We start from the raw sequence: 26,072 nt of genomic DNA on the forward strand, positions 1-26,072 counted from the left end.
ATCCTAGTTATTGGAAAGCATCTGAAATATTAGGTCATCATCAAAGGTTTGACAGACAAACTTCTGTAAGCTTGATCCAGGTATCTTAGAAAGGCTGTCTGATCAGATGTCTTCTTCAGTTTCGAGGAATCTTTCCATTCAAGTTACCAAATGATGTGCAGATCTGGTTTGATTTGCTGCTTTATTTAGCTGTGTTATGTAAATACAAGAGTCTATTCCCTGGGTTTTGGGTGCAGAAAGGTTGGTTAGTAGTACCTGATAGGGTCCTTTCCAGTGAAGTTGAAGAGAGTCTTTCTGGAGGTGTCTTTTCCAGTAATGAAATCTCCAGGTTGGAAGGTGTGATGCTTAGGGTATTCATCTCCCAAGAGTGCTCTGTGAAAAGATTGCTCTACCAAAGTGGTTTTTTTTTGATAGAAGCAATAAGACATTTACATATTGGAGTACTTCTCCTTTTATCATTTGTGAGTCAAAAGAATGATGAGTCAAATGTTTTGAACATCTTGTGACTGTCTTAAAGGGTGAAAGTTTGACTTCCAGAAGGGGTGGATCTGAGATTTAGAAGGATCGATGGCAGTGCTTTTTTTTTTTCTCTTCAGTGTAACCTTTTTAATTGTAATGTTTAAAATTTTTTTTCTTTAAAAACTTTTTTTTTAGTTTTATTTTATTTTTAAACTTTACAATATTGTATTAGTTTTGCCCAACATCGAAATGAATCCGCCACAGGTATACCCGTGCTCCCCATCCTGAACCCTCCTCCTTTTGCAAAGGTATTTGGAGGGTGTCTATCCTCCAGTTTTGCCAGTTGACTCTTTTTCTTATTCTTCTTCTTGTTTTGAATTATGAAAGTATGATAACTCATCTATAGGAGACTAGGAAAATACAGAACAAAGTTGCAAATAGTTGGGCTAGTTGTTGCAATTATTTTTTTAAAATAGATAAATTAAGATTTTTAGTTGGAGTTTCAATTTCAAACTCTCAAAAATTAATAGAATGAATAGACAGAAAAGTAGACGGATATAGTAGACCCAAAAAGCACTATGAACCAATTCAACATAATTAAGATTTATTCAGTTTTCACATAACAGCAGGATACAAATTCTATTCAAGTTCTCATAGACTCTAAACCAGGAGATACTGGAACATACCCAGAGATATAAAACTGACAAAAATTTCATGGTCTAAAGATATTAAGATGATTAGATAGCATCACTGACTCAATAGACATGAATCTGAGTGAACTCTGGGAGATAGTGAAGAACGGGGAAGCCTGGCATGCTGCAGTCCATGGGGTTTCAAAGAGTCATACATGACTTAGTGACTGAAATGTAGCAACAAAAGGTATTGGAATCATACAGAGTCTCTTCTCTTATCACTGTGAAATGATAGAAATATTAGAAATCAATATCAAAAGATATTTGAAAATAACACATATTTTCAAGTCGAATGTGACATTTACCAAAAGAGATCTTTGACTTAGCCATTGAAAGCCTCAATAAACTTAAAAGACTGAAAAAACACAGAGGGTGATTGCAGAGAAGAAAGCATTTAAATGAGAAATTAATATCAAAATGAGAAATTAATATCAAAGATATTTTAGAAAACCCATGTATTTGGAGATTAGATGTCCACTTTTAAATGATGAATGTATCTAAGAAGCCATAATAAGGAAAACTAGAAAATATTTGTAACAAAATAAAAATAAAAAGAGAATTGATCAGAATTTGTTGCATGCAGTTGAAGCTACTCAGTACAATTAAATAAAATGTGGAATCTTAAATAAGGTATAAAAAATAATGGATGCTAGCATAAAATTGAGGAGCCTGGAAGGCTGCAGTCCATGGGGTAGCTGAGGGTCAGATACGACTGAGCAACTTCACTTTCACTTTTCACTTTCTTGCATTGGAGAAGGAAATGGCAACCCACTCCAGTGTTCTTGCCTGGAGAATCCCAGGGACGGGGGAGCCTGGTGGGCTGCCGTCTATAGGGTCGCACAGAGTTGGACACAACTGAAGTGACTTCAGTTCAGTTCAGTCGTTCAGTCATGTCCGACTCTTTGTGACCCCATGAATTGCAGCACGCCAGGCCTCCCTGTCCATCGCCATCTCCCGAAGTTCACTCAAACTCACGTCCATCGAGTTGGTGATGCCATCCACCCATCTCATCCTCTGTCGTCCCCTTTTCCTCCTGCCCCCAATCCCTCCCAGCATCAGAGTCTTTTCCAATGAGTCAACTCTTCGCATGAGTTGGCCAAAGTACTGGAGTTTCAGCTTTAGCATCATTCCTTCCAAAGAAATCCCAGGGATGATCTCCTTCAGAATGGACTGGTTGGATGTCCTTGCAGTCCAAGGGACTCTCAAGAGTCTTCTCCAATACCACAGTTCAAAAGCATCAATTCTTCGGCACTCAGCTTTCTTCACAGTCCAACTCTTGCATCCATACATGACTACTGGAAAAACCATAGCCTTGACTAGACGGACCTTTGTTGGCAAAGTAATGTCTCTGCTTTTGAAAATGCTATCTAGGTTGGTCATAACTTTTCTTCCAAGGAGTAAGCATCTTTTAATTTCATGGCTGCAGTCACCATCTGCAGTGATTTGGGAGCCCGAAAAAATAAAGTCTGACACTGTTTCCACTGTTTTCCCATCTATTGCCCATGAAGTGATGGGACCAGATGCCATGATCTTCGTTTTCTGAATGTTGAGCTTTAAGCCAACTTTCACTCTCCTCTTTCACTTTCATCAAGAGGCTTTTTAGCTCCTCTTCACTTTCTGCCACAAGGGTGATGTCATCTGCATATCTGAGGTTATTGATATTTCTCCCGGCAATCTTGATTCCAGCTTGTGCTTCTTCCAGCCCAGCGTTTCTCATGATGTACTCTGCATATAAGTTAAATAACCAGGGTGACAATATAGTGCCTTGACGTACTCCTTTTCCTATTTGGAACCAGTCTGTTGTTCCATGTCCAGTTCTAACTGTTGCTTCCTGAACTGCCTACAAAGAATAGCAAGAAGAGATAAGAAAGCCTTCCTCAGCGATCAATGCAAAGAAATAGAGGAAAACAACAGAATGGGAAAGACTAGAGATCTCTTCAAGAAAATTAGAGATACCAAGGGAACATTTCATGCAAAGATGGGCTCAATAAAGGACAAAAATGGTATGGACCTAACAGAAGCAGAAGATATTAAGAAGAGGTGGCAAGAATACACAGAAGTGACTTAGCAACATAAAATTCTGTGTAATTTGAACAAAATGTATACTTTAGTTAATAATACTGTATCATGTTAATTTCCTGTTTGTTTTACAACATAGTATTTCTTTATATTCTCAGAATTAGAAGTTTCAAGCCTCATTCAGATTATTTTTTTAAAAATCACTAAAATAATAAGCTTTTTAGACTTTTAGTAGTAATGCCAGATGCCAGAATAAATGGAACTAATACCAAACTTTTGAGTGAATATGAATTAGAAATCTAGCATTCTATTCATGCTTAGTCAAACAAATGGAAACAAAATGTCATAAATTTTTTAGTTCAGCAAAAAATCATGTTTTCTAAAATATAGATTATAAATATTATATATGTATACCTAAACTTTTTATACTATATTTGATAAAGGCATGATAAATAATAACAACAAAAAGAGTTGGAGAAATTGGAAAACATAAAATACATGAAATGGGAGCCTTAACTATAAAATAGAAAAAGTGAAACAACTAGATAGAAGTAAAAGATCATCACATAGTCCAGTTGTTTTTAAACATAGATGCTCATTAGAATCGCATCTGGATTTTTGGAGGAAAAAACAATACCTGAGTATTTGTATTAAAAAAAAAAGAAAATTCCAAGATAATTCTACTGTGCATCTGGATTTTAAAAAGTGGTTGCAGATTTTTCTGTTACAATTCTATTATTTTCTGTTGACCAATCATGATACAATGGTATTAAAATGAATAAGGGTTACATAATCACAATAACAAAAGATATTTATCAGTTTTCAAAATCAATAGCCAGAAAAAAATAAAAGATAATTACGGTAATAAGCCATAATGGAAATATGATTAACCTAACAATATAAAATATAAAATAATTGCATACAATATGGGGGGTTAAGTAGAGTGAGGTAATAAGTGGAATTACATACGTGCAAATACTTTTATCCACCTAGCCAGTCTGTATCTTTTGATTGGTGCATTTAATCCATTTACATTTAAATGTAATTATTGATATGTAATGCTACTATTAACATTTTCTTTATTGTTTTGGATTTATTATAGGTCTTTTCCTTTTCTTGTGTTTCTTAGAGAAGTTCCTTTAGCATCTGCTGGTTTGGTGGTCTGAATTCTCTTAAATTTTGCTTGTCTGGAAAGCTTTTAATTTCTCCATCAAATCTGAATGAGGGTCTTGCTGAGTAGTGTGTTTTTGGTTGTAGCTTCTTCCTTTTCATCACTTTATATATATCATCTCATTCCTTTCTGGCTTGTAGATTTTCTGTTGAGAAATCAGCTGATAACCTGATGGGAGTTCCCTTGTATGTTTTTTGTCATTTTTCCCTTGTTGCTTTTTAATATTTTATCTATATCTTTAATTTTTCTCAGTTTGATTATTATGTGTTGGTGTATTCCTCCTTGGGTTTATCCTGCCGGGAACTCTCTGTGCTTCCTGGACTTGGTTGACCATTCCCTTTCCCTGTTAGGGACATTTTCAGTTATTATCTCTTCACATATTTTCATGGGTTCTTTCTCTCTTTCTCCTCCTCCTTCTGGGACCTGTATAATGCAAATGTTGGTGTGTTTAATGTTGTCCCAGAGGTCTCTTAGGCTATCTTTTTTTTTTTTTTTTTTCATTCTTTTTTCTATATTCTGTTTTGTGGAGTGATTTCAACCATCTGTCTTCAATGTCACATATCTGTTCTTCTGCCTCAGTTATTCTGCTATCAATTCCTTCCAGTGTATTGTTCTTCTCTGTTTGTTCTTTAGTTCTTCTGGGTCTTTGGTAAACATTTCTTGCATCTTCTCCATTCCTTTCCAAGATCCTGGATCATCTTCACTATCATGTTCTGAATTCTTTTTCTGGAGGATTGCCTGTGTCTACTTCATTTAGTGTTTTTTTTTTTTTTTTCCCCCTGGGGTTTTATCTTGTCCCTTTATCTGGGACATGATTCTCTGTATTTTCATATTGATTAACTTTCCGTGATGTGGTTTTTGTTCTGGTAGCTATGGGATTGTAGTTCTTGCTTCTTTTATCTGCCCTCTGGTGGATGAGGCAAAGAGGCGTATGCAAGCTTCCTGACAGTGGGAGAAACTGGATCTTGCTCTGGTGGGCAATGCTCAGTGAAAACTTTAATCTGATTGTCTGCTGATGGGTGAGGCTACGCTCCCTTCCTGTTAGTTGCTTGACTTGAGGCAGTCCGTCCCCAGAGTCTATGTGCTTTACGTAGGGTTAATGGTGTCCTCCAAGAGGGCTCATGCCCAGGGGTACCTCCGAGGACTGCTGATGCCAGTGCCCCTGTCCCTGTGGCAAGCCACTGCTGACTCATGCCTCCACAGGAGACCCTCCAACACTGGCAGGTAGGTCTGGTTTAGTCTCCTGTAGGATCACTCCTCCTTTTCCCTGGGTCCTGGTGTGCACTAGACCAGGGTATGTTTGTGCCCTCCAAGAATGGAGTGTCTGTGTTCACCAGTCCTGTAATCAAATCCAGCTGACCTTCAAGGTTATATTCCCTGGGGATTTTAGTCCTTTTGATGGATCTTCAGGCTGTGAAGCCTGGCGTGGGTCTCAGAGCCTTCATAACAGTGGAAGACCTTCTTTGGTATTATTACTCTCTAGTTTGTGGGTCATCTACCCTGTGGGTGTGGGGTTTGGTTTTATCATGATTGCAGCTTCTCCTTTGTCTTTGAATGTGGGGTCTCTTTTCTTTTGGTGGGTTCCAACATCCTCTTGTCATTTGGTAGGTTCCAACATCCTCTTGTCAATGGTTGTTCCACAGCTAGTTGCAATTTTGGTGCTCTCTCAGGAGGAGATGAGCACACGTTCTTCCACTCCACCATCTTGAACCAACCTTGCCAGTAAGTCTTAATGCCGTTAGTGCATTCAACTAAAATAGAGAATTGAGGGTGGTAAGTTCAGTAAAGTGTTATTAAATTGGCCAGGTAGCACAGATTTGTTGAAGTACTTGACCAATAAAGTAGGTTCCATGATCATTATGAAGACTGAGAGTAGTTCTCCAAGTAGGGACAATCTTTTCCAAAAGGACTCTAACCACAGAAGAGGCTGTCTGCAAGGGGAGGCTTCATTCAGTCCAATGTGAAAACATACAATGACCAAAATATATTTATATCAACAAGAGGGAGGAAGTTGTATGAAATCTCTTTGCCATATCTTGAATGACCTGTTAGGCAGTTTAAAATCAGAGAGTGGTATCCAGCTTTCTCTAGGTTGTACTTTGGACAAGTGGGACATGTGAGTTAGGCACTTTAAGCAGTCTTGTTAATGTTTCCTGCCAATACTGATTCACAAATGCTGCCATTTTATTAGTAGACCAATGGCTGAATGGATGTGCAGTGGTGAGGAGTGGGAATTTTAGAGTCTGCAATATGACTGGGTTGTTATTTGGTATGAACTAGCACCTTATCTTTTTAATCAAACAAACAATTGTTGAATTTTTAATCTTGTTTTTCCTTTTTTGAGTCCAGTTATTATGCTTTTGTAGCCAGCTTTTCTAAATTCCTGTTTGGGGAAAAATTTATTTGAACCATGACAGAGGTTTGGCTGTTCTTAATTTCTTTTAGAGCAGCATTTCTTCTAGAAAAGTCAGCGAAGTGATTTCCCTTAGCGTCCAGAAAATTGGGCTTCCCTGGTGGCTCAGACGGTAAAGAATGTCCTTACAATGAGGGAGACCTGGGTTCCATCACTGAGTCAGGAAGATCCCCTGGAAGAGGGCATGACAACTCACTCCAGTACTCTTACCTGGAGAATTCCATGGACAGAGGAGCCTTGTGGCCTCCAGTCCATGGGGTCGTAAAGAGTCAGACATGACTGAGCAACTTTCACTTTTCCAGAGAATCAAGCTTAGAATGCTCTGGGATCTTAATAACTATAAAGTGGTGGGTTAAAGTATCACATCTAATAATTCCTGTATACATGGGCCATTTTAAATTTTATTTCTGCTGAAAGTAAGGAAATTGTGTTGCTTCTGCAACATTCCAAAATCATGAGCTGCTCTGAAAGCTTATCTACTGTCAGTATAAATATTGGCAGTTTTGCCCTCAGCTAAAGTATCAGCCTGTGTAGGAGCGTGTAATTCAGCCTGTTGAGCTGAAGTGGCCATAGGTTAAGATGCTGCCTCAACGTATTAAAAGGAGTTGCGATATCATATCCAGTCCAGTATTCACCGTTGTCATCTTTTAAATAAGAACCATCAGTGAACCATGAGAAGTCAACCTTACCCAAAGGAATTTACTGCAGAATATCAGAGTCAGGAGGTGATCTCACAGAGTCAGGAGGTGATCTGCCAGCATTGAGCAGTTGTGAAGGATTTTTTTTCGGTGACAGAGGGGAGAAGAGTAATTAGGTTAAGTGTAGTATAATGTAATATTGTAGTTAAGTGAGGAGCAGTTAACAAAAGGACTTCATAGGAGGTAAGGTGACTGAGAAAAGTTGCTGCTACTGCTGCTAAGTCACTTCAGTCGTGTCCGACTCTGTGCGACCCCATAGACCACCAGGGCTCCCCCATCCCTGGGATTCTCCAGGCAAGAACACTGGAGTGGGTTGCCATTTCCTTCTCCAGTGCATGAAAGTGGAAAGTGAAAGGGAAGTCACTCAGTTGTGTCCGACTCTTAGTGACCCCATGGACTACAGCCTACCAGGCTCCTCCATCCATGGGATTTTCCAGGCAAGAATACTGGAGTGGGGTGCCATTGCCTTCTCCGGAGAAAAGTTGAGTGTGATGCAAATTCATCAGGGCTTTTAGTACATGAAGTAGAGAAATTGTTAAAGGAGATCTCACAGTGATACTCTTGTTGGTCTTAACCTAAAGGGCAATGGCAGTTTTGGCTCTAAGTCAAGATTTGTCCCTGTGTCATGGATGGTGCCCAGTTGCTGGCTCTAATACCATATGGTTCGTGGTGGTCCCCATGTTTTTGGGTGAGTACTCCAAGGACATTCCCTTCCATTCATTTATCTATATAAAAAGGAAAAAGGCAATCTGATAATTGGACTGCCCAAGGCCAAATGGGTTAACCAAATTCTCCTTCAGTGTTTTAAAGTCTGTGTGGATGAGTTCTTATAAAATTAAGCCAAGGTGGTAGTTCTTTAGCAAATTACATAGACGTTTGGCCATAAGAGCGAAATTTGGAATCAGCAGTAGCTAACTAGCCTGAGAAACCCTTGCAGTTGGTGCTTAGTTTTGGGTATTGGGATCTAGGTGGAACCTTTGTTCTGATATCAGTTACCTTAAATATTGAACCTGGGTTTTGATAAACTACAGTTTTTTCTTGTTGACCTTATGTCCCTTTAAAGCTAAATGCTTTAGCAAGTGGATGTCACCTTCCTGTGAGGAGGCTTGAGAAGAATAAAGAAGTAAATCATCAACATATAGCAGCAAAGTAGAACCTCCCAAGAACTTTTTATCATCCAAGTCAGCCTCCATGGTTTGTGAGAAATGAATTTCTGAGGCAATACTCTTAAGGTGAATTCTTTTTTATTTTCAAGTGAAGGCAAAGTGGTGTTGGCTAACTTCAACTGGAATACTAAAGAATGCTCTACGTTGATCGGTTACAACACAGAATTTGCTTGCATGGAAATGAATGTTAGTAATGTATGAGGGTTAAGAACAACAAGGTGTCAAGAGGTAATGTTTCTTACTCAGAGATACTAGACAAACCTCCATACGCGGCCCTTAGATTTTCTTACTAGCAAAATAAGAGTATTACAAGCAGTAGTGTCGAGGGCAAGGACTTTCAATCTTCTGTTATGGGCTTTGTACCTTGAAGGGCTTCTTATACAGTATTGATTAATTCTGGGGAGAGATTTGAGGGATCTGTTTGAATCTTGATAGGAGATGCATTATGAATTTTTCCAATATCATCTTGGAGATTTTGCACATAAGGTTGGTCGCTGCTTCAATAGGAACAGATGATCCGTGTTTCCAGACCCTACTCTAGTGTTGTCAGAAATGGAGCAAATAGAAGACCTCAATGGGTCATTTAATTCACCTGGTTGGTTGCTTTGATGACTGCTGTTAAGTTCTAGAGTTATTTTCCCCTTTTAGGAGAAAGAAATTTTTTTATTTTTTTTTTACATTTTATTTATTTTTTTAAATTTTATTTTATTTTTAAACTTTACAATATTGTGTTAGTTTTGCCAAATATCGAAATGAATCTGTCACAGGTATACATGTGTTCCCCATCCTGAACCCTCCTCCCTCCTCCCTCCCCATACCATCCCTCTGGGTCATCCCAGTGCACCAGCCCCAAGCATCCAGTATCGTGCATCGAACCTGGACTGGCGACTCGTTTCATACATGATATTATACATGTTTCAGTGCCATTCTCCCAAATCTTCCCACCCTCTCCCTCTCCCACAGATCTACAAGCAATAAATGCTGGAGAGGGTGTGGAGAAAAGGGAACCCTCTTACACTGCTGGTGGGAATGCAACTAGTACAGTCACTATGGAGAACAGTGTGGAGATTCCTTAAAAAACTGGAAATAAAACTACCTTATGATCCAGCAATCCCACTACTGGGCATACACACTGAGGAAACCAGAAGGGAAAGAGATACGTGTACCCCAATGTTCATTGCAGCATTGTTTATAATAGCCAGGACGTGGAAGCAACCTAGATGTCCATCAGCAGATGAATGGATAAGAAAGCTGTGGTACATATACACAATGGAGTGTTACTCAGCCATTAAAAAGAATACATTTGAATCAGTTCTAATGAGGTGGATGAAACTGGAGCCTATTATACAGAGTGAAGTAAGCCAGAAAGAAAGAAATTTTGCCATGATACTTTTCTAAGAAGTTTAAGCCTATTAAATGGATGGGACAGAGGAACTGCAGAGAAAAAGGTATCTATCTCTCAAAGAGTCTACACAAAAGAGGATAGACTCAAAACTGGAATCTCTGAGGTTCATCGGAGATCCCCACTATCTAAATTGATTTAGTGTCCTGAGGCAGGGGTTGCTTTGTTACAGTGGGGTTGAGTACCGAGAGTATAGCCCCAGTGTCAGGACTGGAAGAGATTCATCCATAATCTGGAGAAATGTTTCTCCAAGCCGATTAAGAGGGAGGATTGGAAAGAGCCTCTATAATTCCTTGGAGTTCCGTGATTGAGAATTGGGAGGACATTGGAAAGGCTGGTTAGACAGCAGAAGGTACCTGAAACATTAAAGTTTATAATCTCTTTTCCAATGTCCTGGCTTTTTGTGATGATAGAAACTAGGAGGGTTTGGGCTTCATTTTGAGACCTTAATTTTCTATAGTTGAAGATTAAGAATTATAGCAGTCTTTTAGGTGACTCACCCACAGTGTGAGAGAGCTAGTTTGCCAGATTAACTAAATCTGGAGTGGACATAGTTCCCCATTCTATCCTGGTCCTTTTTACTAGAAGGGAAAGGTCTCGGTTCAGCCCATTAGTAAACACAGAGCTAAAAGCTATGCAAATGGAATCAATATCTGAAGAAAGACCAGAATTTCTTTAAAAAATAACATTGTCAATTGTAATACTTATGAACAGGCTCATCAGATTTTTGTTTGAATGCCTGAATTTTGTTTCTGTCAACAGACTTTGGAAAAGCCCTAGGGATTGCCTGATGAAGTTGCCTAGTGATTGCCTGAGCCTGTTAATAACAGAAATCAGTGGGCTGGTCTCCCAGTTGTAATCCTAGAGACCTTCAGGATTTTTCCCATTAGCAATTTTTATTCAGTGCTGGTTCTGGCCTTCATTCACAAGCATATGAACTAGCTGATACAAGTCAGAGCAGTAAGGTTGATAAATTTGAATGCTTTATTAAATTTCTCAGCAAATATATGAGGATTTTTGGTTACTTTGGGAAAATAATCTTTGTGGTTTTCAATTCAGCTTTAGTCCTGGGAACATAAGAAATTAAGAGTTTGGCCTCAGGATCCTCAGAAAGGTTGATTTTATAGGCTCAAGTTCTGATAGGTTTAGAGGAAAAGGGAGTGAAGAGTTTTAGGAGAAGTTGGGCCAGAGAATTAGTATGGGAGAATTGAGGGAATAGAGGTGTAGGCAGCATAGAGGGAAAGGAAGAAGGTGACCCTGGAGACAGAGCCTGAGACAGCTCAGGAAGAGGAGCTGGAAGCGTCAGAAGCCACTTTATATTTCTTTAATCATTTGTTTGTCTTAGTTATTTTTAAATCTTATTTTGCAGAAAGGCAATTTGGGCTCCTAATAATGTTTGGAAGCCTCAAAATACCAGTCACAATAGGCATTTCATTCAGTTTTTCAAAGTTTTGAGCTATGGTTTTTAGTTTGGTTTTAAGAAAAGTTTGGGATTTTAAAAGTTCCTCATAATGGCTTTGATGTTTTAAATTGCCTTTTGTTAGGTGTGTCCATTTAGTTATAAACGTGTGAGGAAGGATTGTGTATTTAAACAAAACTGGCTGGAATCCTGGTGTGGGGAATGCCCTCAAAATAGGCACATAACTGGGTTCCCATCGCTCAAAAGTTTTTCTCTTGAGCAATGAGTAATTTTCAGATAGCCTGTTGTTCAGTCACTAAGTCATGTCTGACTCTTTGTGACATCATGAACTGTAGCACGTCAGGCTTCCCTGTCATTCATCATCTCCATGAGTTTGCTCCAACTCGTGTCCATTCAGTCAGTGATGTCATCCAACCATCTCTTCCTCTGTCACCACCTTCTCCTCTTGCCCCAGATCTTTCCTAAACAGCTCAAATAGCATGCAGGCCTAATACCAGCCAATCCTAAGGGAACAGTCTGGTCCTGGAAGAGCCAGGCTGAAGCCTGCACAGCACAGCTCTAATGACACAGCCTAATTCTGAAGGAGTCAAGCCAAAGATGTAACACATAGTTCCACTAGAGCAGTTTAGTCCCCAAGGAGTTACATCAAAGGCTTAACAGCACAGTTCCAGTAGAATAGCTCCTGCTTCAAAAGGAATCAGGCCAATGGCTCAAGTGGCACAGGTCCAGTGAAGCAGCCCTGTTCCAAAAGAAATGAATGGAAGACCAGCACAGTTTGAATTGTAACAGCCTAGAAATCAGGCTGAAATGTCAGGCTAGTACTTGAATATATTGATAGAATAAGGCCTATCAGAAACAAGACCTAATAAGAAAGGATGAGGCCTTAAAATAGATTTCAAGTAAAACCTGGAGAACTTCAAAACACAAAGAGAGCAGACGCTTGGATTTGGATGGAGAGAGGAGGAAAAACTTAGTCTTAAACCCCAGGGTTGGTGAGAAAAGCAGTGAGCAACAATGGACATCAAGTGGGTACCACATCTGTTTGCTCACCAGCCTTGGAGTCATTGGGGTCTTCTCTGGATCCCCATACAAGCCACCAAAATCTTAACACAGATAGGCTGACAATTACTTCTCCAGCAAAAGTGGGTTGATTCAGAATCAACAAAGATTTGCATTTTGGAGTTTACAACCATGGTGAGCTACACACGAGTCCCAATACAGCAAGGAGAAGAGAACTTTTTCAAAGAGGGGAAAAGAAAGCTGGGAGGGCTGTAGTAAACAATCCTATGGAGGAATTGAGAGTTTAAAGTATAGTGGGTTTTCATTGGCTGAGTTGTGACAGTCTCTCGTTGGCTAAGCTTTCGCCAGGCAAGAAGGGGAAGTCTTTTTCTTCTTGAGCTTTGCTAACTTTGTAGGGCATGAGAGCTTGCCCTTCTGGCCTTCCGACTTTATTTTAATTAGAGTTCACTTATTTTTATTAATTTTTGCACATTGTAGATCTGATGCTGAATCACTTAACATAATGATAATTGATTAGCAAATGTTCATTGAGCACCTGCTATGTGATATGCACTGTCATTCAGTTAGTCCTTAATTTCCCATCACTTAAACTCTCAATATTTTTATGAGGTAAAGCTAATTAGCACTTGGGAAATACAGATGTCTTTGTATGAATCATTTGTATATACAGTTGGCCCTTAGACCATGTGGGTCCACTTGTATGTGGATATTTTTCAATTGCAAATACTACTACTACATGATCTGTGGTTGTTTGAAATCTGCAGATGTGGAAGAAATGTGAATATGAAGGGAGGACTGTGAATATGAAGGGACAACTGTAAGTTGTATGTTTTTAACCCCCATCTTGTTCAAGCGAAAGCGAAAGTCGCTCAGTCGTGTCGGACTCTTTGCGACGCCATGGACTATACAGTCCATGGAATTCTCCAGGCCAGAATACTAGAGTGGGTACCCTTTCCCTTCTCCAGGGGATCTTCCCAACCCAGGGATTGAACCCAGGTCTCCCACATTACAGGCAGATTCTTTACCAGCTGAGCCACAAGGGAAGCCCAAGAATACTGGTGTGGATAGCCTGTCCCTTCTCTAGCAGATCTTCCTGGCCCAGGAATTGAACCCGGGTCTCCTGCATTGCAGGTGGATTCTTTACCAACTGAGTTATCAAAGAAGCCCCATCTTGTTCAAGAGTCAGCTGTTATTATGTATATGGAATGATGATGCTACTGACCCCTCATATTTGGACCTGAACTTGGAGGTTTTAGTAAGGAGCAGAGTTTCTTTGAATTCCTCACGGTCTCGTTGTCTCCAGACTGGGTGGCCTGTGCACCAGTGTCCAGTTTGAGAGGTGTTATACCACAGGGAGAAAGCCTCTTGACTGTGGTTGCTTGTTCTTGAGTGAAATGGGATGGAACGTCAGAGTAGAAGTTCCCAAACTAAGTTCTGGGCTAGCCTCTCAGTGAAAGGCTTAAACAGTGTTTAAGTTGATCTAGTCTCTCTTCTGTATAAAAATCTGGTTTCCATTTTCTTGGGGATGAAGTTCAAATTCCTTAGCTTGGCATTCGTTTCTTGCAGAGTTTGATTCAAAGCTCTCTTCCTAGTCTTATATCTTTCAAGCTGAGCTCCCTGCTATTTCTGGGTAGGTCCTCTGCTTTTGCCTCTCTTTGCTTCCCCTTCCTACTTCTAGAATACCTTTGTATGTCTCTCTCCCCTGCCGTGCACCTCTTCCCATCTCTAGATATTCAGATAGTACTAAACTTTTAAAGTACACTTCAAATGCCACTTCTTTTTTTTCCCCGCTGGGGAGCCTCCTCCCATGGCCCCAGCTTAAATAATATCCCTTTTACACTTCTGTGGCTATTTTTTTGCCTTAGCATGCACTGCTTTAATGTATAAATTTGTATACATTAAGTGCATGTATGCATGCTCAGTCTCTCAGTTGTGTCTGACTCTTTGTGACCCCATGGACTATAGCCTGTCAGGCTCCTGTGTCCATGGAATTTTCCAGGCAAGAATACTGGAGCTCGTTGCCATTTCCTTCTCCATGGGATCTTCCTGACACAGAAATCAAACCCATGTCTCTTGTGCCTCCTGTGGTGGCAGGTGGATTCTGTACCATAGCACTGAGTAGACCCTTCTAAATTGTATTCTCCTCAAGGATATGGAATAGATACGTGCCATCTTTTTATTTCTTTGAGTACATTGCTATTGGATTCTCAAATATTTGAGTAAATTAGGCATTATGGTATAATAGTTAAGAATTTGGGCATCAGAGGAACCAGGTTCTTAGACTACCAGTTATTAACTATGTGGTTGTGACAGGTTATTTAACCCCACTGAATCTGTTTACCCATTTGAAAATGGGAGTAATAACACATGTTCAGTACAATGGTTGTAGGGATGAAATTATTTAAATTGCTTAGTAGGTACATGTTACATAGTAAAGTATCCAATAAATAATATATTTAAAGTTGTTTTGATTTACATAAAGGTGAATTTGGATCTTCCGCATTTTCCTTGAATGATCTTTTCATGTAGATGGAATTAGAAACCTCATCTGGAAAAGGTTGACACACCTTTCTTTGTTCTTTTTGATTTCATTTTAAAAATCAACCCTGAAAATTTCATTAGCTTTAGTGCTCTGGTTGGAAAAATAAATTCTCCAGAGTCAGTGCTGGCTATGGCCTCATTTAAGATATACAGTTTTAGGGACAATGGCCTTAGGAAAACATGCAGATGTGTACTCAGAATGCAGATTGTGAGCTGTGTTGTGACTGATGTGGGTGGTGGGCATATCATCATCTGGAGAGGTGAGAGGTTTTCCGAGTCTTCTCAGCCATGTTTGAGAGAATGCAGGACACTGGTGGTGACTTCAGCCCTCCAACCCTTCCCCTCCATGTCTTAGGCTTGAATGGATGAGACCAAGAGAGGTTCTTGGAATGTATTAGGACAGTTCCTCCCCCACGGAGGATAGGGCCCCTCTCTCCATTTGCTGACTGAGCATCCACTGGACACTTCCCTCCTCTCGCGGGTGTCTTCATCAGTGGGACAGGATGAAGATTGGCCCTGTTGTTTCTCTGTGAGTCTTGGCACACCTCCCCTGACATAGTCACTTGCCACCCAGAAGCTATAGGCAAGACTGCACATCACAGAAATTAGTCAAATGTATTTGAACATGGTCTGTTTCCTTTTGCCTATGTCATAATATAGAGTTCAGGCTGTAGAATGGCCTTGAACAAGGAGACGTCACTTGCTTTTCTTACAAATTAAGCAATAGAACTCAGTTTAAAATGCCACGTGTGACTTGGGAAAATGCCTCTCTCCAAGCACAGTTTTTGGTAGAATGTGTTCTCAGCTTGTCCACATATGGGAAAAGAGAAGAGTCACTGGGAATTCTGCTTTCACCTGTGTTAGCTCCAGGCGTGGGGATGTGCTGGGGCTGAAAAGGGACACCTGGCTGTGACCAACAGTGACCATGTTTGTAGCTCATTTTCCTGGTCACTTGGTATAGAGAAGGTTTTGTTTTATGTGCTTGCTGGCATCTCTTTCTTCAGTTCTGTGGGAATCTTCCTTAATGGACAGTGTCAGGGCAAGTGGCTATGTTAATAGTAACCACATTCTTACGTGGTAAGCTCTGACCAGACTTGCATAGTTGGAAAGTTTCACCTAATGTACCTAATCTTTTTTTTTTCCTTCACTCATCAAGCATAAAATTGGGAATATCACCTTTGATGAGTGTGATGATCTATGGAGTGGCCAGTTTCTTCTCTCCCTTTGTTCTTTCAGTGACACCCTCTCTCAACCAGTCACTGTGCTAGGTTCTCAGGATGCAGTGGTGAACATGAAGGAACACAGTCATCAATCTTATGAAACTTACCATTCTGGGAGACCCTAAGCAGATAAGGTGGCAGCCCAGATCCTGCAGAACCTTTTAGGCCTTGGTGTGTGGGCGTGGGGGTGGGGGTCGGGGGCGGGGGGGGGCTTTGGTCTGTGTCCTTAGAGCTCTGGGAAGCCATTGCAGGGTTCACTGCTGGAGCTGGCATGGTTGGGTGGAGAGCCATTGGAGGGACAAAGTTGGGAGACGAGGAAGGGGCAGTTTCAGTTATCCAGGCAATGGGGGTTTTGGTTTACAGGTTGCTGGTGTTGATGCAGGAGTGTGCAGAACTCAAATGCGCAGGGAAGCCAAATGGACAGACTTGAGGAGAGCGATTGCTGCCAAAGATACCACGCGGTGTCTGTCTCTGACCTGTGTGGCATGCTGAATGGTGGCGCCCTTTGTCTAAGTAGGGACACAGAAAGGGGCCTGTGGTTGGCTCTTTGGGGAGCCGGTAGGAGAGAAGAGAGGATTTCGTTTTGAAAGTGTTGAGCTTTACCTGAGAGTGATGCTTCTGAGGGAAAGCTGCAACCTCTCTGGGGCTCATGTCCTCCTCTCGGCTCTCAATGTCTGTCCTCTTATCTAAAGAATCTGACATTCTACACAAACCAACTTGTGTTTCTTTGGCCAAGCAGATCGATGCAACAGGTTTTGAGGGCCACCTTGTCCAGCCCTGTCCTACACACTCATTGTGCATTGTAATTCAGAATCACTCATGAATCATTTTAAATGCAGTATGATGGGGTGCAGAGAGTAAGTATAATTGGCTTTCAGAGAAGGGAGAGATTAACCAGGCCTGGGGACTTTGGTGGTGTTGTACACACGAGAACAGCACTTGTAAGCAGCCGAGAGGTTAATCCTGTGGCAAGTGCTTCCCTCGGCCGTTGGGACCAGTTTCTAGGTCCAGGGACAGTGACAGAGTAGCAGAGCATTTTAAGCATAGTTATATCCAGTCTTGCTAACTTTGGAGATCAGATGCACCGATAATAAACATACTGTGAGGTTACTTGAGTTCTTCATTATGTACACGTGTGTAAGCCCGTGTGTTCATGTGCTCATATGTGTTGTTTTACCCCAGGAGCAAAAGGAAATGGCTTGTCTTGTGCTATTACTGGTAAAACTTATATAAACTAACTTAAGAAGTTAGGATATACCTACCTGTTTCAGTGAAAGAAAGGATTATACTTGGCTTGCTCTCTTAATCTCTGGGGAGTTAGTATCTGCTGTGGCATCTCCAGGAAGAGAAGGGCAGTTTCCTTTGGTTCGCTAGTGAGCAGCAGCTTTCGGAGCAGCCTGTCAGGGCCCCGACTTCCAGCTGCTTCCTCGTCCCTTCGCTGCCTGGTCTCCTCACTCAGCGGCAGAGCCTACTTACTCTGTAAAGCAGATCCTTGTCCTCCCCAGAGGCTGCCAGTCACGCCTTCCCTCTGCTCTGGCCAGCGTTCTGCCTTTCTAGCAACAGATGTTTCTGAAAAGTAAATATTATTGCCTCTGCTTGGCTCCTTGCTGTGTCTCGCACTGCCTGAACATGAAACAGTGGGGTTATATGAGCAGGGTGCCACAAAGCTTGGCATGCACCCAGTGCCAACACCAGCCTCCCTGCCTTCTCTCCTTGTACTGAAATGCGTGTGTGAGATTCCTGCACGCATCAGAACGAAGGCAGCAGAAAGAAGTGTCTGTGCAGCTGCATGTCCAGCGTGATCGCCTATACAAGAGGCCAGCACCCTGTCTGGGTGGCAGTAGCCAAGAAGCAGTGGCTTTCGGGTGTTCTCTTTTTGATGTTCTCTGCATTGTCCCAAGTAACAGAGAGGAGTTGATCTTAATGGGGTGGACCAGTGCACTGTGCCCCAGGGGCCTCAGTTCAGAGGGCTTGGTAGAGTTGCAGATCCGCATCTTAGAGGTCGTGTGCGCTTTGGTCAGTCCCTTCACATCTACCTCTCTCAGTACAGGTAATTGTGCTTCCCTTCCTGGGTCCTGTTACGGGAGGACTAATGTATTAAGGAAGGCTAGCCCAGCCCTGCCTAGAACAGAAGCTGACAGCCTACAGAGCGCTTACCCTGTGTGTCTCAGTGGGTCTCCTGGCAGCCCTACAGCTTAGGTGGGTCTCCTCACCCAGAGGATGATGACTTACATTAGGTGAGATGTTAGAAACGTTATGACTAACCCAGGGTTAGTTACACAGCCGGTCAGTGATGGAGCTAAAACGTGAATCCAGGAGCGGCAGAGGTTGAGGTGAGGGCCAGGGGCTGGGGAAGGGGTTGACCAGTGTGTAGAACCAGGACCCCATGTAATGCCAGTGGAGAAGAGAGGTTCTCGTAGTTGAGCTGGAAATGCTGTTCCAAAGGCTGGGAGTAGATGCTGAACCGGGAAACAGCAGTGTTCACTGTACCTTTACACGGAGAGTTCTCTCTCAGGCACGTGTCATTCAAGCCCATGGTGAGTTTCTTTTCAGATTCCGATGACTGGGCTTCTCACTCTACCCAGCTGTCCTTCCTGGCCCACAGCCCAGTACTGACTCCATACCAGGACTCATTACCTAATCTCCCATCCAGGGCACCAGCCTCTTTATCAGCTTCGTGGGGCCCACAGCACTTCGCGGGGTGTGCTGTGGTGGGGTGTGCTGTGTGTCACCACACAGAGAAGTCGGGTCACACTCTGATTGTAAGCTTACAGGCTTGTTTCTGGTTCCATGGGCCTCCCGAGGAAGGCCCCACGAAGGCCCCATTGTGCATCATTAGCCACTGCTCAATCTTCATTGGCAGCACGGCTTTTCAGGTGCCTGTTTGGGAGCTTTCCCAAGCCTGGCTGACTTTTCACCTTTCTTCTACCTTGTTGAGAAGAGGGTCCAGCTTGAGTCTCACTTGCCCTGTTGGAGAGGCACAGGAGGGTTGCTGAGTGGATAGAGAAGCAGTCCTGTTCTTATTCTTTGCTCAGGCCTTTATCTGTGAATCCTGATCAGAGAAACATTGTGGCAAAGCCTAGACTGAGTACCACCTGCCCACATTCCGTGCACTGTATGAAGAGCTTTGTCTTCTACTTAGAAACATTATTCTTCCTCATTTTCTTCCTGCCTTACTGTTGGCACCCCTGTCCTCCCCACAGTGTTCTTTCAGATGCATCTGTTTCTTTCTTGACTTGCCAGGGAGTGATGTGTGTTCTTGGGGATATTCTCAGCCTGGGTTGGCCAATCTTAAGAGATGCCCTGAGAGATTTCTCTGCCAGAATCTTTATACTTTTGGCCAAGAACCATTCCATTAAAGTGACTGAATCAGAGACTGCTGGCTGTTGGCTCCTGTGTTCTCCTCTGCTCCGTGCCTTCTTCTGGTGATGAGTAGTGGGCCTTGCACAAGGCATAGGTAGCTTGGGACCCACGTCATATGAGCTGAGGTTGGGAGGGCAGCCCTGAGCAGGAGCCCCTGGAAACCATGCAGTGGTCTGAGCCTCAGACCCAAGAAGAGCAGGACAGCCCACCTGGCTCCATTGCTTGGGGTGAACACTGGATTTGGCGAGCTCACTACTGGGGGTTGAATTTGTATATAGCTCTCCCCACCCCTGCCACACACATATTATTTAGCACGTACTGAGCAGGGTACAGTGCCAAGTACATGGAGAGGAAACAAACCAAGCCAGTAGATGGAAAAAAGCATGACCCCTAACCTCAAGGGACAAATTTAGGAACTAAAAAAGAAGTGCTGAGTATCATGGATGCTTTTATTCCAGAAGGCTCTGTTGATCTGTGAAGCTAGAACCCTCCCTCGCCCCTGACTCCCCCTAGTACCTTATGAAAGCCAGACCTCACTGCCAGTTATGCCTCATGTTTCCCTCCTCTGGGAATTTGAACATAATGCCATTTCCCCTTCAATGAGGGAAACATGTCCGAGGGTAATTTGAATGATTAGCCTAATCTGCAGGAAGGCTGCACATGGAATTAAGTTAAGCACATTTGTGCCGAGCAGCCTTGTCCGTCAGGCCACTTAAAGGTACCTCGGTGGTTTATACCCTTAACAGAAGCTGAGGGTTCCGGAAGGGTCATTGGTTTTTATTACTGTCTTAAATGAAAGCTTGTTTTTAAAATTTGACAAGGGCCTCTGAGAGCTTTCTTTATCGATACCATGTGTGGGGTGCGTTTTTTACCCCAGCTCAGAACATTGCCAGGGCTTTGTTCTCCTGGCAGTGGTGGAACGAGGTCACCCAGGGAACTATCTGGTTCAGGCAGAGCTTTGACAGGCTGGCGGCTGCTCTCCTCTGAGGGGAGCCCACAGGGTTCTGAGAACTCAGGCCTTGTGTGTCCTTGAGTCAGAAGAGGAGGTTCGGGTGCTCCTGTGCAGTTCCAAGCCCTTTCTGCCAGCTCCCACCTAATGCCTATTTGTCGTGTGTGTTAGACTGGGGTGCGTATTGTTGAGTCTGACATGAGGGCAGCTTCACTGACCATGTGGAGGGTCAGTGATAGAGCAGCGCTGAACAGATCCTAATGTGGGCTCTGACCCTGACATTTTTAGGCAAGTGGATTCCCACCTGTATCAAGTGGAGATGACAGGACTTGCTGTGTAGCTTGAGGAATTAAGAGAGAGAGGGCCAGACTTGTTAAAGCAAATGTAGCAGAAGTACTGACTTGTGAAGCAAATCAGCTATTTCATGTTATAAACAGTTATTTACTGTTTTGAATTGACGTTATTTTGTGCTCTGAGATGGACTCAGGAACAGATTTAGCTGCTTTTTGTACTACAAGGACTGAAAAGTGCAGTAAATATGAAAGCAGATTTATCTCAGTAATTCACATTTTTTACTTTCTTTTTTTTGTTGTTGTTGCTAGATTTGTCTTCAGCGAAGCGGAAGTTTGCAGATTCCTTAAATGAATTTAAATTTCAGTGCATAGGAGACGCAGAAACAGATGATGAAATGTGTATAGGTAAGTCACAACCACATGTAAGAATGTAAAAAGTGCACTGTTCACGACACTTTCATCGTCCTCACTGGGTCTTTCCCCTGGAACAGAGAGTATGTAAGTGTTATAAATTAAGAAGTCAATATTAAGAGTAGAGCCAGCAGAGTGAAGTGAGTATCAGGGGCCCTCGGGCTCTCCTGGGCTTTTCCTCGGAGTCCTGGGATTGCCTCTCTGCCTCTGGCCTGTAGGAGGGCATGGGAAGGTTTGTGGTGGGGCTCCTGTCTCCACCCTCCACTAGCATGCTGCTTCTGGCTGGCTTCATGACATTCTTCCCCTAATTCCAAATGTGGTACCTTAGGATTAGAGCAAAAGCAGAACATGGGGAGATGGGAGAAGAGCTAGGTCAGAGGTCCTAATGCAGACATGTTTTCTTGGACACTCATTTTTAAAAACCGAATTACCGTATAAATTGAATTTGTGTCAAGTTCCAGTTTTTCAGCTTCTTTAAAAATTGGGGAGCCTGTGAAGCCGACCTTTCATTCTGCCCTGGCAGCAGTTGGCTGGGGCTGTGTAGCTGTCCTTGCCTTTGGATGTGGAGAGAAGCTGGGTGTCTGCATCATTCACTGCCCCCCCGACCCACCCCCCCCCCGCCCCAACACCTACCCCTTGCATTTTCCTTAGCAAATAGACTGAGAGCGGAGGTTCCCATTTATTCCCTCACTGCACTGTGCCTCTCTTCACCATCTCCTGTCCATCTTCTGTGGGCACCACTGAGCACAGAGGATTTGCAATGTCAAGACACCTGTCTTTGCCAGATCCTAGTCTCTACACTTTATTCTTCCATTGGGTGTATTGGTTGAATCCATTAAGTGAGCAGGAGTTGAGCGAGTTACATTGAATTAAGTCACCAAATGCTTATGGAGTCCCTGTTGGCTTACAGAGCATCAGAATCTGGGGATGAGCAGAGGGAATTGGGAGATAGCTGCGAGCAGTGAAAACATATCATTGTTGTAATGCCTGAATATATGAATGCTTTTCCCAACAATACATGAATGTCTCCAGTATCCTTAGGGCTATTGTGTGCAATGCTTGTTGCGTTTGGAATAATTTCAGTGAAAGAGACTGTCTACGTCTGACTGCTATGCTGCCAACTGTGTTGCAATAATAAGGGCTTGAGGATTCAGAGAGGAGGAACCCAAGGCAGAGAGGTGGCTTCCAATGCCAGCGGCGTTGTTTGTTTAACTCTGATGCAAAGAAAAGGTTGGGTTCTGACGCAGCCCCACAACAAAGGTTGCAGAGGTTGAATCCTGGGCAGGAAATCCTTGAACTCCTGAGAAGAACTCTACCCCATCAGCCTGGGAGCTGGCCAGCATCCCATCAGTCCTGGGTACTCTCAGGAACAGGCAGGCCTTTTCCTTGAAGGAAACCCTTCCCCAGCTTGAGTTCCCAGTGGATTATCCTGCATTTTGGGGTCATCCTTAATGGTTAGTGATGAAAAGACAAGGGGAGCCTTGGGAAGAGTTGTCTTTAGGCCTCTACACATGCCAAGGGATTTTAGTCCATAACATAATAGCTGTATCTGGAAGGGTTTCCAAGAGCCTTTCACTCTACTTCCACCTCACAACCCCTTTCTCTTTTCCAGCAAGGTCTTTACAGGAGTTTGCCACTGTCCTCAGGAATCTTGAAGATGAACGGATACGAATGGTGAGTATGGCTGGGTTGCCCTTGGTCATGGACAGTGTGATCATTGAGGGAGCACAGGGTTTGTTACCAGAAGAACGGGGTTGAGTCCAGGCTCTGCCACTGGAGTGCTCTAGGCTCATGAGCAAACCTCATCTTCTCATCCTTGCTGGGTTTTGAAGCCTTTTGTAAATATTAAAGGTTTACCATGCGTAACTTAGAAACACATAGTTACCCTCCTAAAGATTCACTATAAGGTGTGTGTGTATATGTGTGTGTACACACACACACACACACATATATATATATAAAGTATATGACTTAGGGTGGATCTTTTGAATTACTTAACTTTTAGATGAAATAAATCTTTTGAATTTAACTCAGATCCCTTATTGGCAGGATGAGAATGAAAGTGCCCTGCCCTGCTCTCCTTCTCCTCACCTTACTAAATTCATCCAAGAGCTCTCTTTTGTTAATTATAAGGCACTTAACACAGTGCCTGTCATGTTGGTAGGCACCCAGTCAATGGGTACTTAGTAAATGATAGGAACTATAAGAAGCTTTTCAAAGAGAGGCAGTATGCAAATTCAGGAATCAAACCCTGATCTCCAGGTTTCTAAGAGATATCTTTTGTATGAGGATTTATTCTGATGTCGTTCAGCATTCACAGATGAGGGATTTTTGCATTCACAAGAAGCTCTTTTGGGCCTCCCTCTTATTCCTAAGATATTAGGAATGAAGCTGCATGCTGGATTCGTCCCCAGGTGGGCTTATCTCTAGGCCGCAGTGTCACAGAGGAGAGTCATCCATGAGCATTTGTTTCTCTTCCCATACTAACAGTCAGTGGTTTCAGGACTAGGTACTGTCTTAGTCTGCTCAGGTTGCCGTAACAAATTTCCATAGACTGAGTAGCTTAAACAACAAGCATTTATTTTTCACAGTTGTGGAGACTGGTAGTCCAAGATTAAGTTGCTGGCTGATTTGGTTCCTGGCGAGGGCCCTCTTCCTGGCTTGCAGACCGCCGCCTCCTTGCTGTTTCCTCACAGTGCAGAGAAAGGTCGGAGCCGCTCTCCTGCCTCTTCTAACAAGGTCATTAATCCCATAACGAGGAGTCTATCCTCATGACCTAATTATCTCCAAAGGCTCCATCTCTCAAAATCAGTACTACCACATTGTGAGTGTTGATAAACTGAGGCTTGTTAAATTTTTAAGTTTATTTGAACAAAAATTGGTTCAAATTGGGCAGAACCAACCCATAAATGGTTAGGAGCACCCCATCAACAGGACACAGGGCAGAGACTTTTATATAGCAGATGTGGAAGCAAAGGAAGGAAATTATTTGATTGGCTATAGCTTAAGTGGTTTCCTTATTTGGAAAAGTCTAGTTGTTTGTGATTAGTTTCATTTTCTTAGATTTCAGTTTCTTAACCTTGAGGGACTTAAAGCCTTGGGTTTTAGTTTGCATATGTAGGCTGCTAAGGTATTAGAGCCACCTCGTCTAATGGCCTCCTTGTTTAATTTAATAGGGGTTAGGGCTTCAGTGTGTTAATTTTGGAGGGGATGCAATTCAGTTCACAAGCTCTACAAAGACATTATGTAGGCATGCATTTTCTATTTTAACTCTCATGATGACTCTGTGAAGTGGAACCTTTATCATCCCCATTGTCCAGATGAAGATACTGAGATTTACATCTGTAAAGTAATATGACCAAAATCACCCAGTTAATAAGTGGCACAGTCTGGATTCAAACCCAAGTGTGAGTGATATCAAAGAAGCAGGTGTTTCTTTAAAACTTCAACCAGAGCAGAAGTCTGTCACTTTCTGCTCTGTGGAGAGAGACACTGTTTGCCTTGATTGCTCCCTGCTGGGTTCTTGAACCAGAGTCAGGAGGGTGGTGGGTGGAAGCACAGCAAAGCTTGTGTGTTTGTGCACGTGCTAGTGCCTCAGAAAGGGAAGTGATTCTTTTGAGTCTGGTTCTTGGCGGAGTTGTTATTTGGGGGTGGGGGGTGTGGCAAGCAAATCCTGATGAATACTCTGCAGATTGCTATGGTCTGGGCTAAGGGAATAATGACTGGATTATACTTTTCAGCTTGCCTCTGCAATTTTCTTATTAATGTCAGTGAGTCGAGTTTCTGCTGTCTGCATACGAGTATCTGGCCGTCGCAAGCCCCTTCCTTAACCTCCTCCCCTTGTGACAACTTTGTGTTCAGTTCAGCTTAGCCTGGTAAAGCTGTACCTTCCTTGGGAAGCCTTCCTGGCCATCCTTTGTATTTTCTGAATGTCCAGTTCCTGCCTCTGATTTGCATGTGGAGTGTCTTGGTAGTCACTGCATATATTTGAGTCCCATTGGAAGTATGAGTTGTTGAAGGGTGAAGAAGGGGCTACTGTGTTCCCATATTAGCTTAGTGCTTAGAACTGAGTGGAAATTATATAGTCATAGAATCTTAGATCCATATGGACCTTATTCCTTACTGTGTACAGCCCCTTATTTGACAGATAAAAAAGTGAGGTGTCCTGAAGACTGGTAGCATGCAGTAGCAGGCACTGGGACAAGGACTTGGGTATCCTGATTCCCAGGTGGGAAATTAGGGCTTTTGTATATTTAGCATCTAGTGAGGGCTGGATTCTCCCCCATGGAGGCCCATTGGAACAACTTGGGGAGTTTAAAAGATACTGATGCGTGGAATGAGGTACAGAGTTTCTGATTTATTGGTCTGGAGCGTGGCCTGGAGACTGGGAATTTTAAAAATTCCTCAGGTGAGCCTAGCTTTCAGTTAACATTGAGAACCACTGGCTTAGGGGCTCTGAGCACGATTGTGAGTTTGAAACTTATACTTGATTTGTGGAAAAGATGAAATAAGTGAGCCAAATGACAGTATAAATCAAGCAAGTTAAACAGTATTGAAACACTCTAGAGTTAAAATATTATAACAGAAATGCTCTCAAAAGTGAGAAAAAGGCAAACGGCAATGAGTTTGGAGACCTGCCACCTTCTCCCCTTCACATTGTGTGGTTAGTTCTTTGCTGTCTCCATCTATGGCTTCTGGCATTTACTCTGTTAGTTTCATTGCAATGGATAGGCATGTGATTTAGAAAAATAATGCTTTGTTGTGATGAGATTCCTGAAATAATTAGTTGAGTGACGAGTGAGCAGTGAATGACTTAAAAGGAGAGATTGTAAAAT

General features: G+C 42.5%; 1 protein-coding gene across 5 annotated transcripts in view; it reads left to right on the plus strand.

Moving 5' to 3' along the window:
• Positions 1–26,072, plus strand: part of ARHGAP26 (Rho GTPase activating protein 26) — a 475,515-nt gene that overhangs the window by 107,309 nt on the left and 342,134 nt on the right. For all 5 annotated transcript variants that reach the window (XM_070374544.1, XM_005904294.3, XM_070374543.1 and 2 more), the window contains exons 2-3: positions 21,136–21,231; positions 22,850–22,911. In XM_070374544.1, the coding sequence (XP_070230645.1) occupies positions 21,136–21,231; positions 22,850–22,911 (158 nt within the window). The remainder of the gene's footprint in view (positions 1–21,135; positions 21,232–22,849; positions 22,912–26,072) is intronic.

Source organism: Bos mutus, chromosome 7 (genome assembly GCF_027580195.1).
Source record: "Bos mutus isolate GX-2022 chromosome 7, NWIPB_WYAK_1.1, whole genome shotgun sequence".
Classification (NCBI taxonomy): domain Eukaryota; kingdom Metazoa; phylum Chordata; class Mammalia; order Artiodactyla; family Bovidae; genus Bos; species Bos mutus.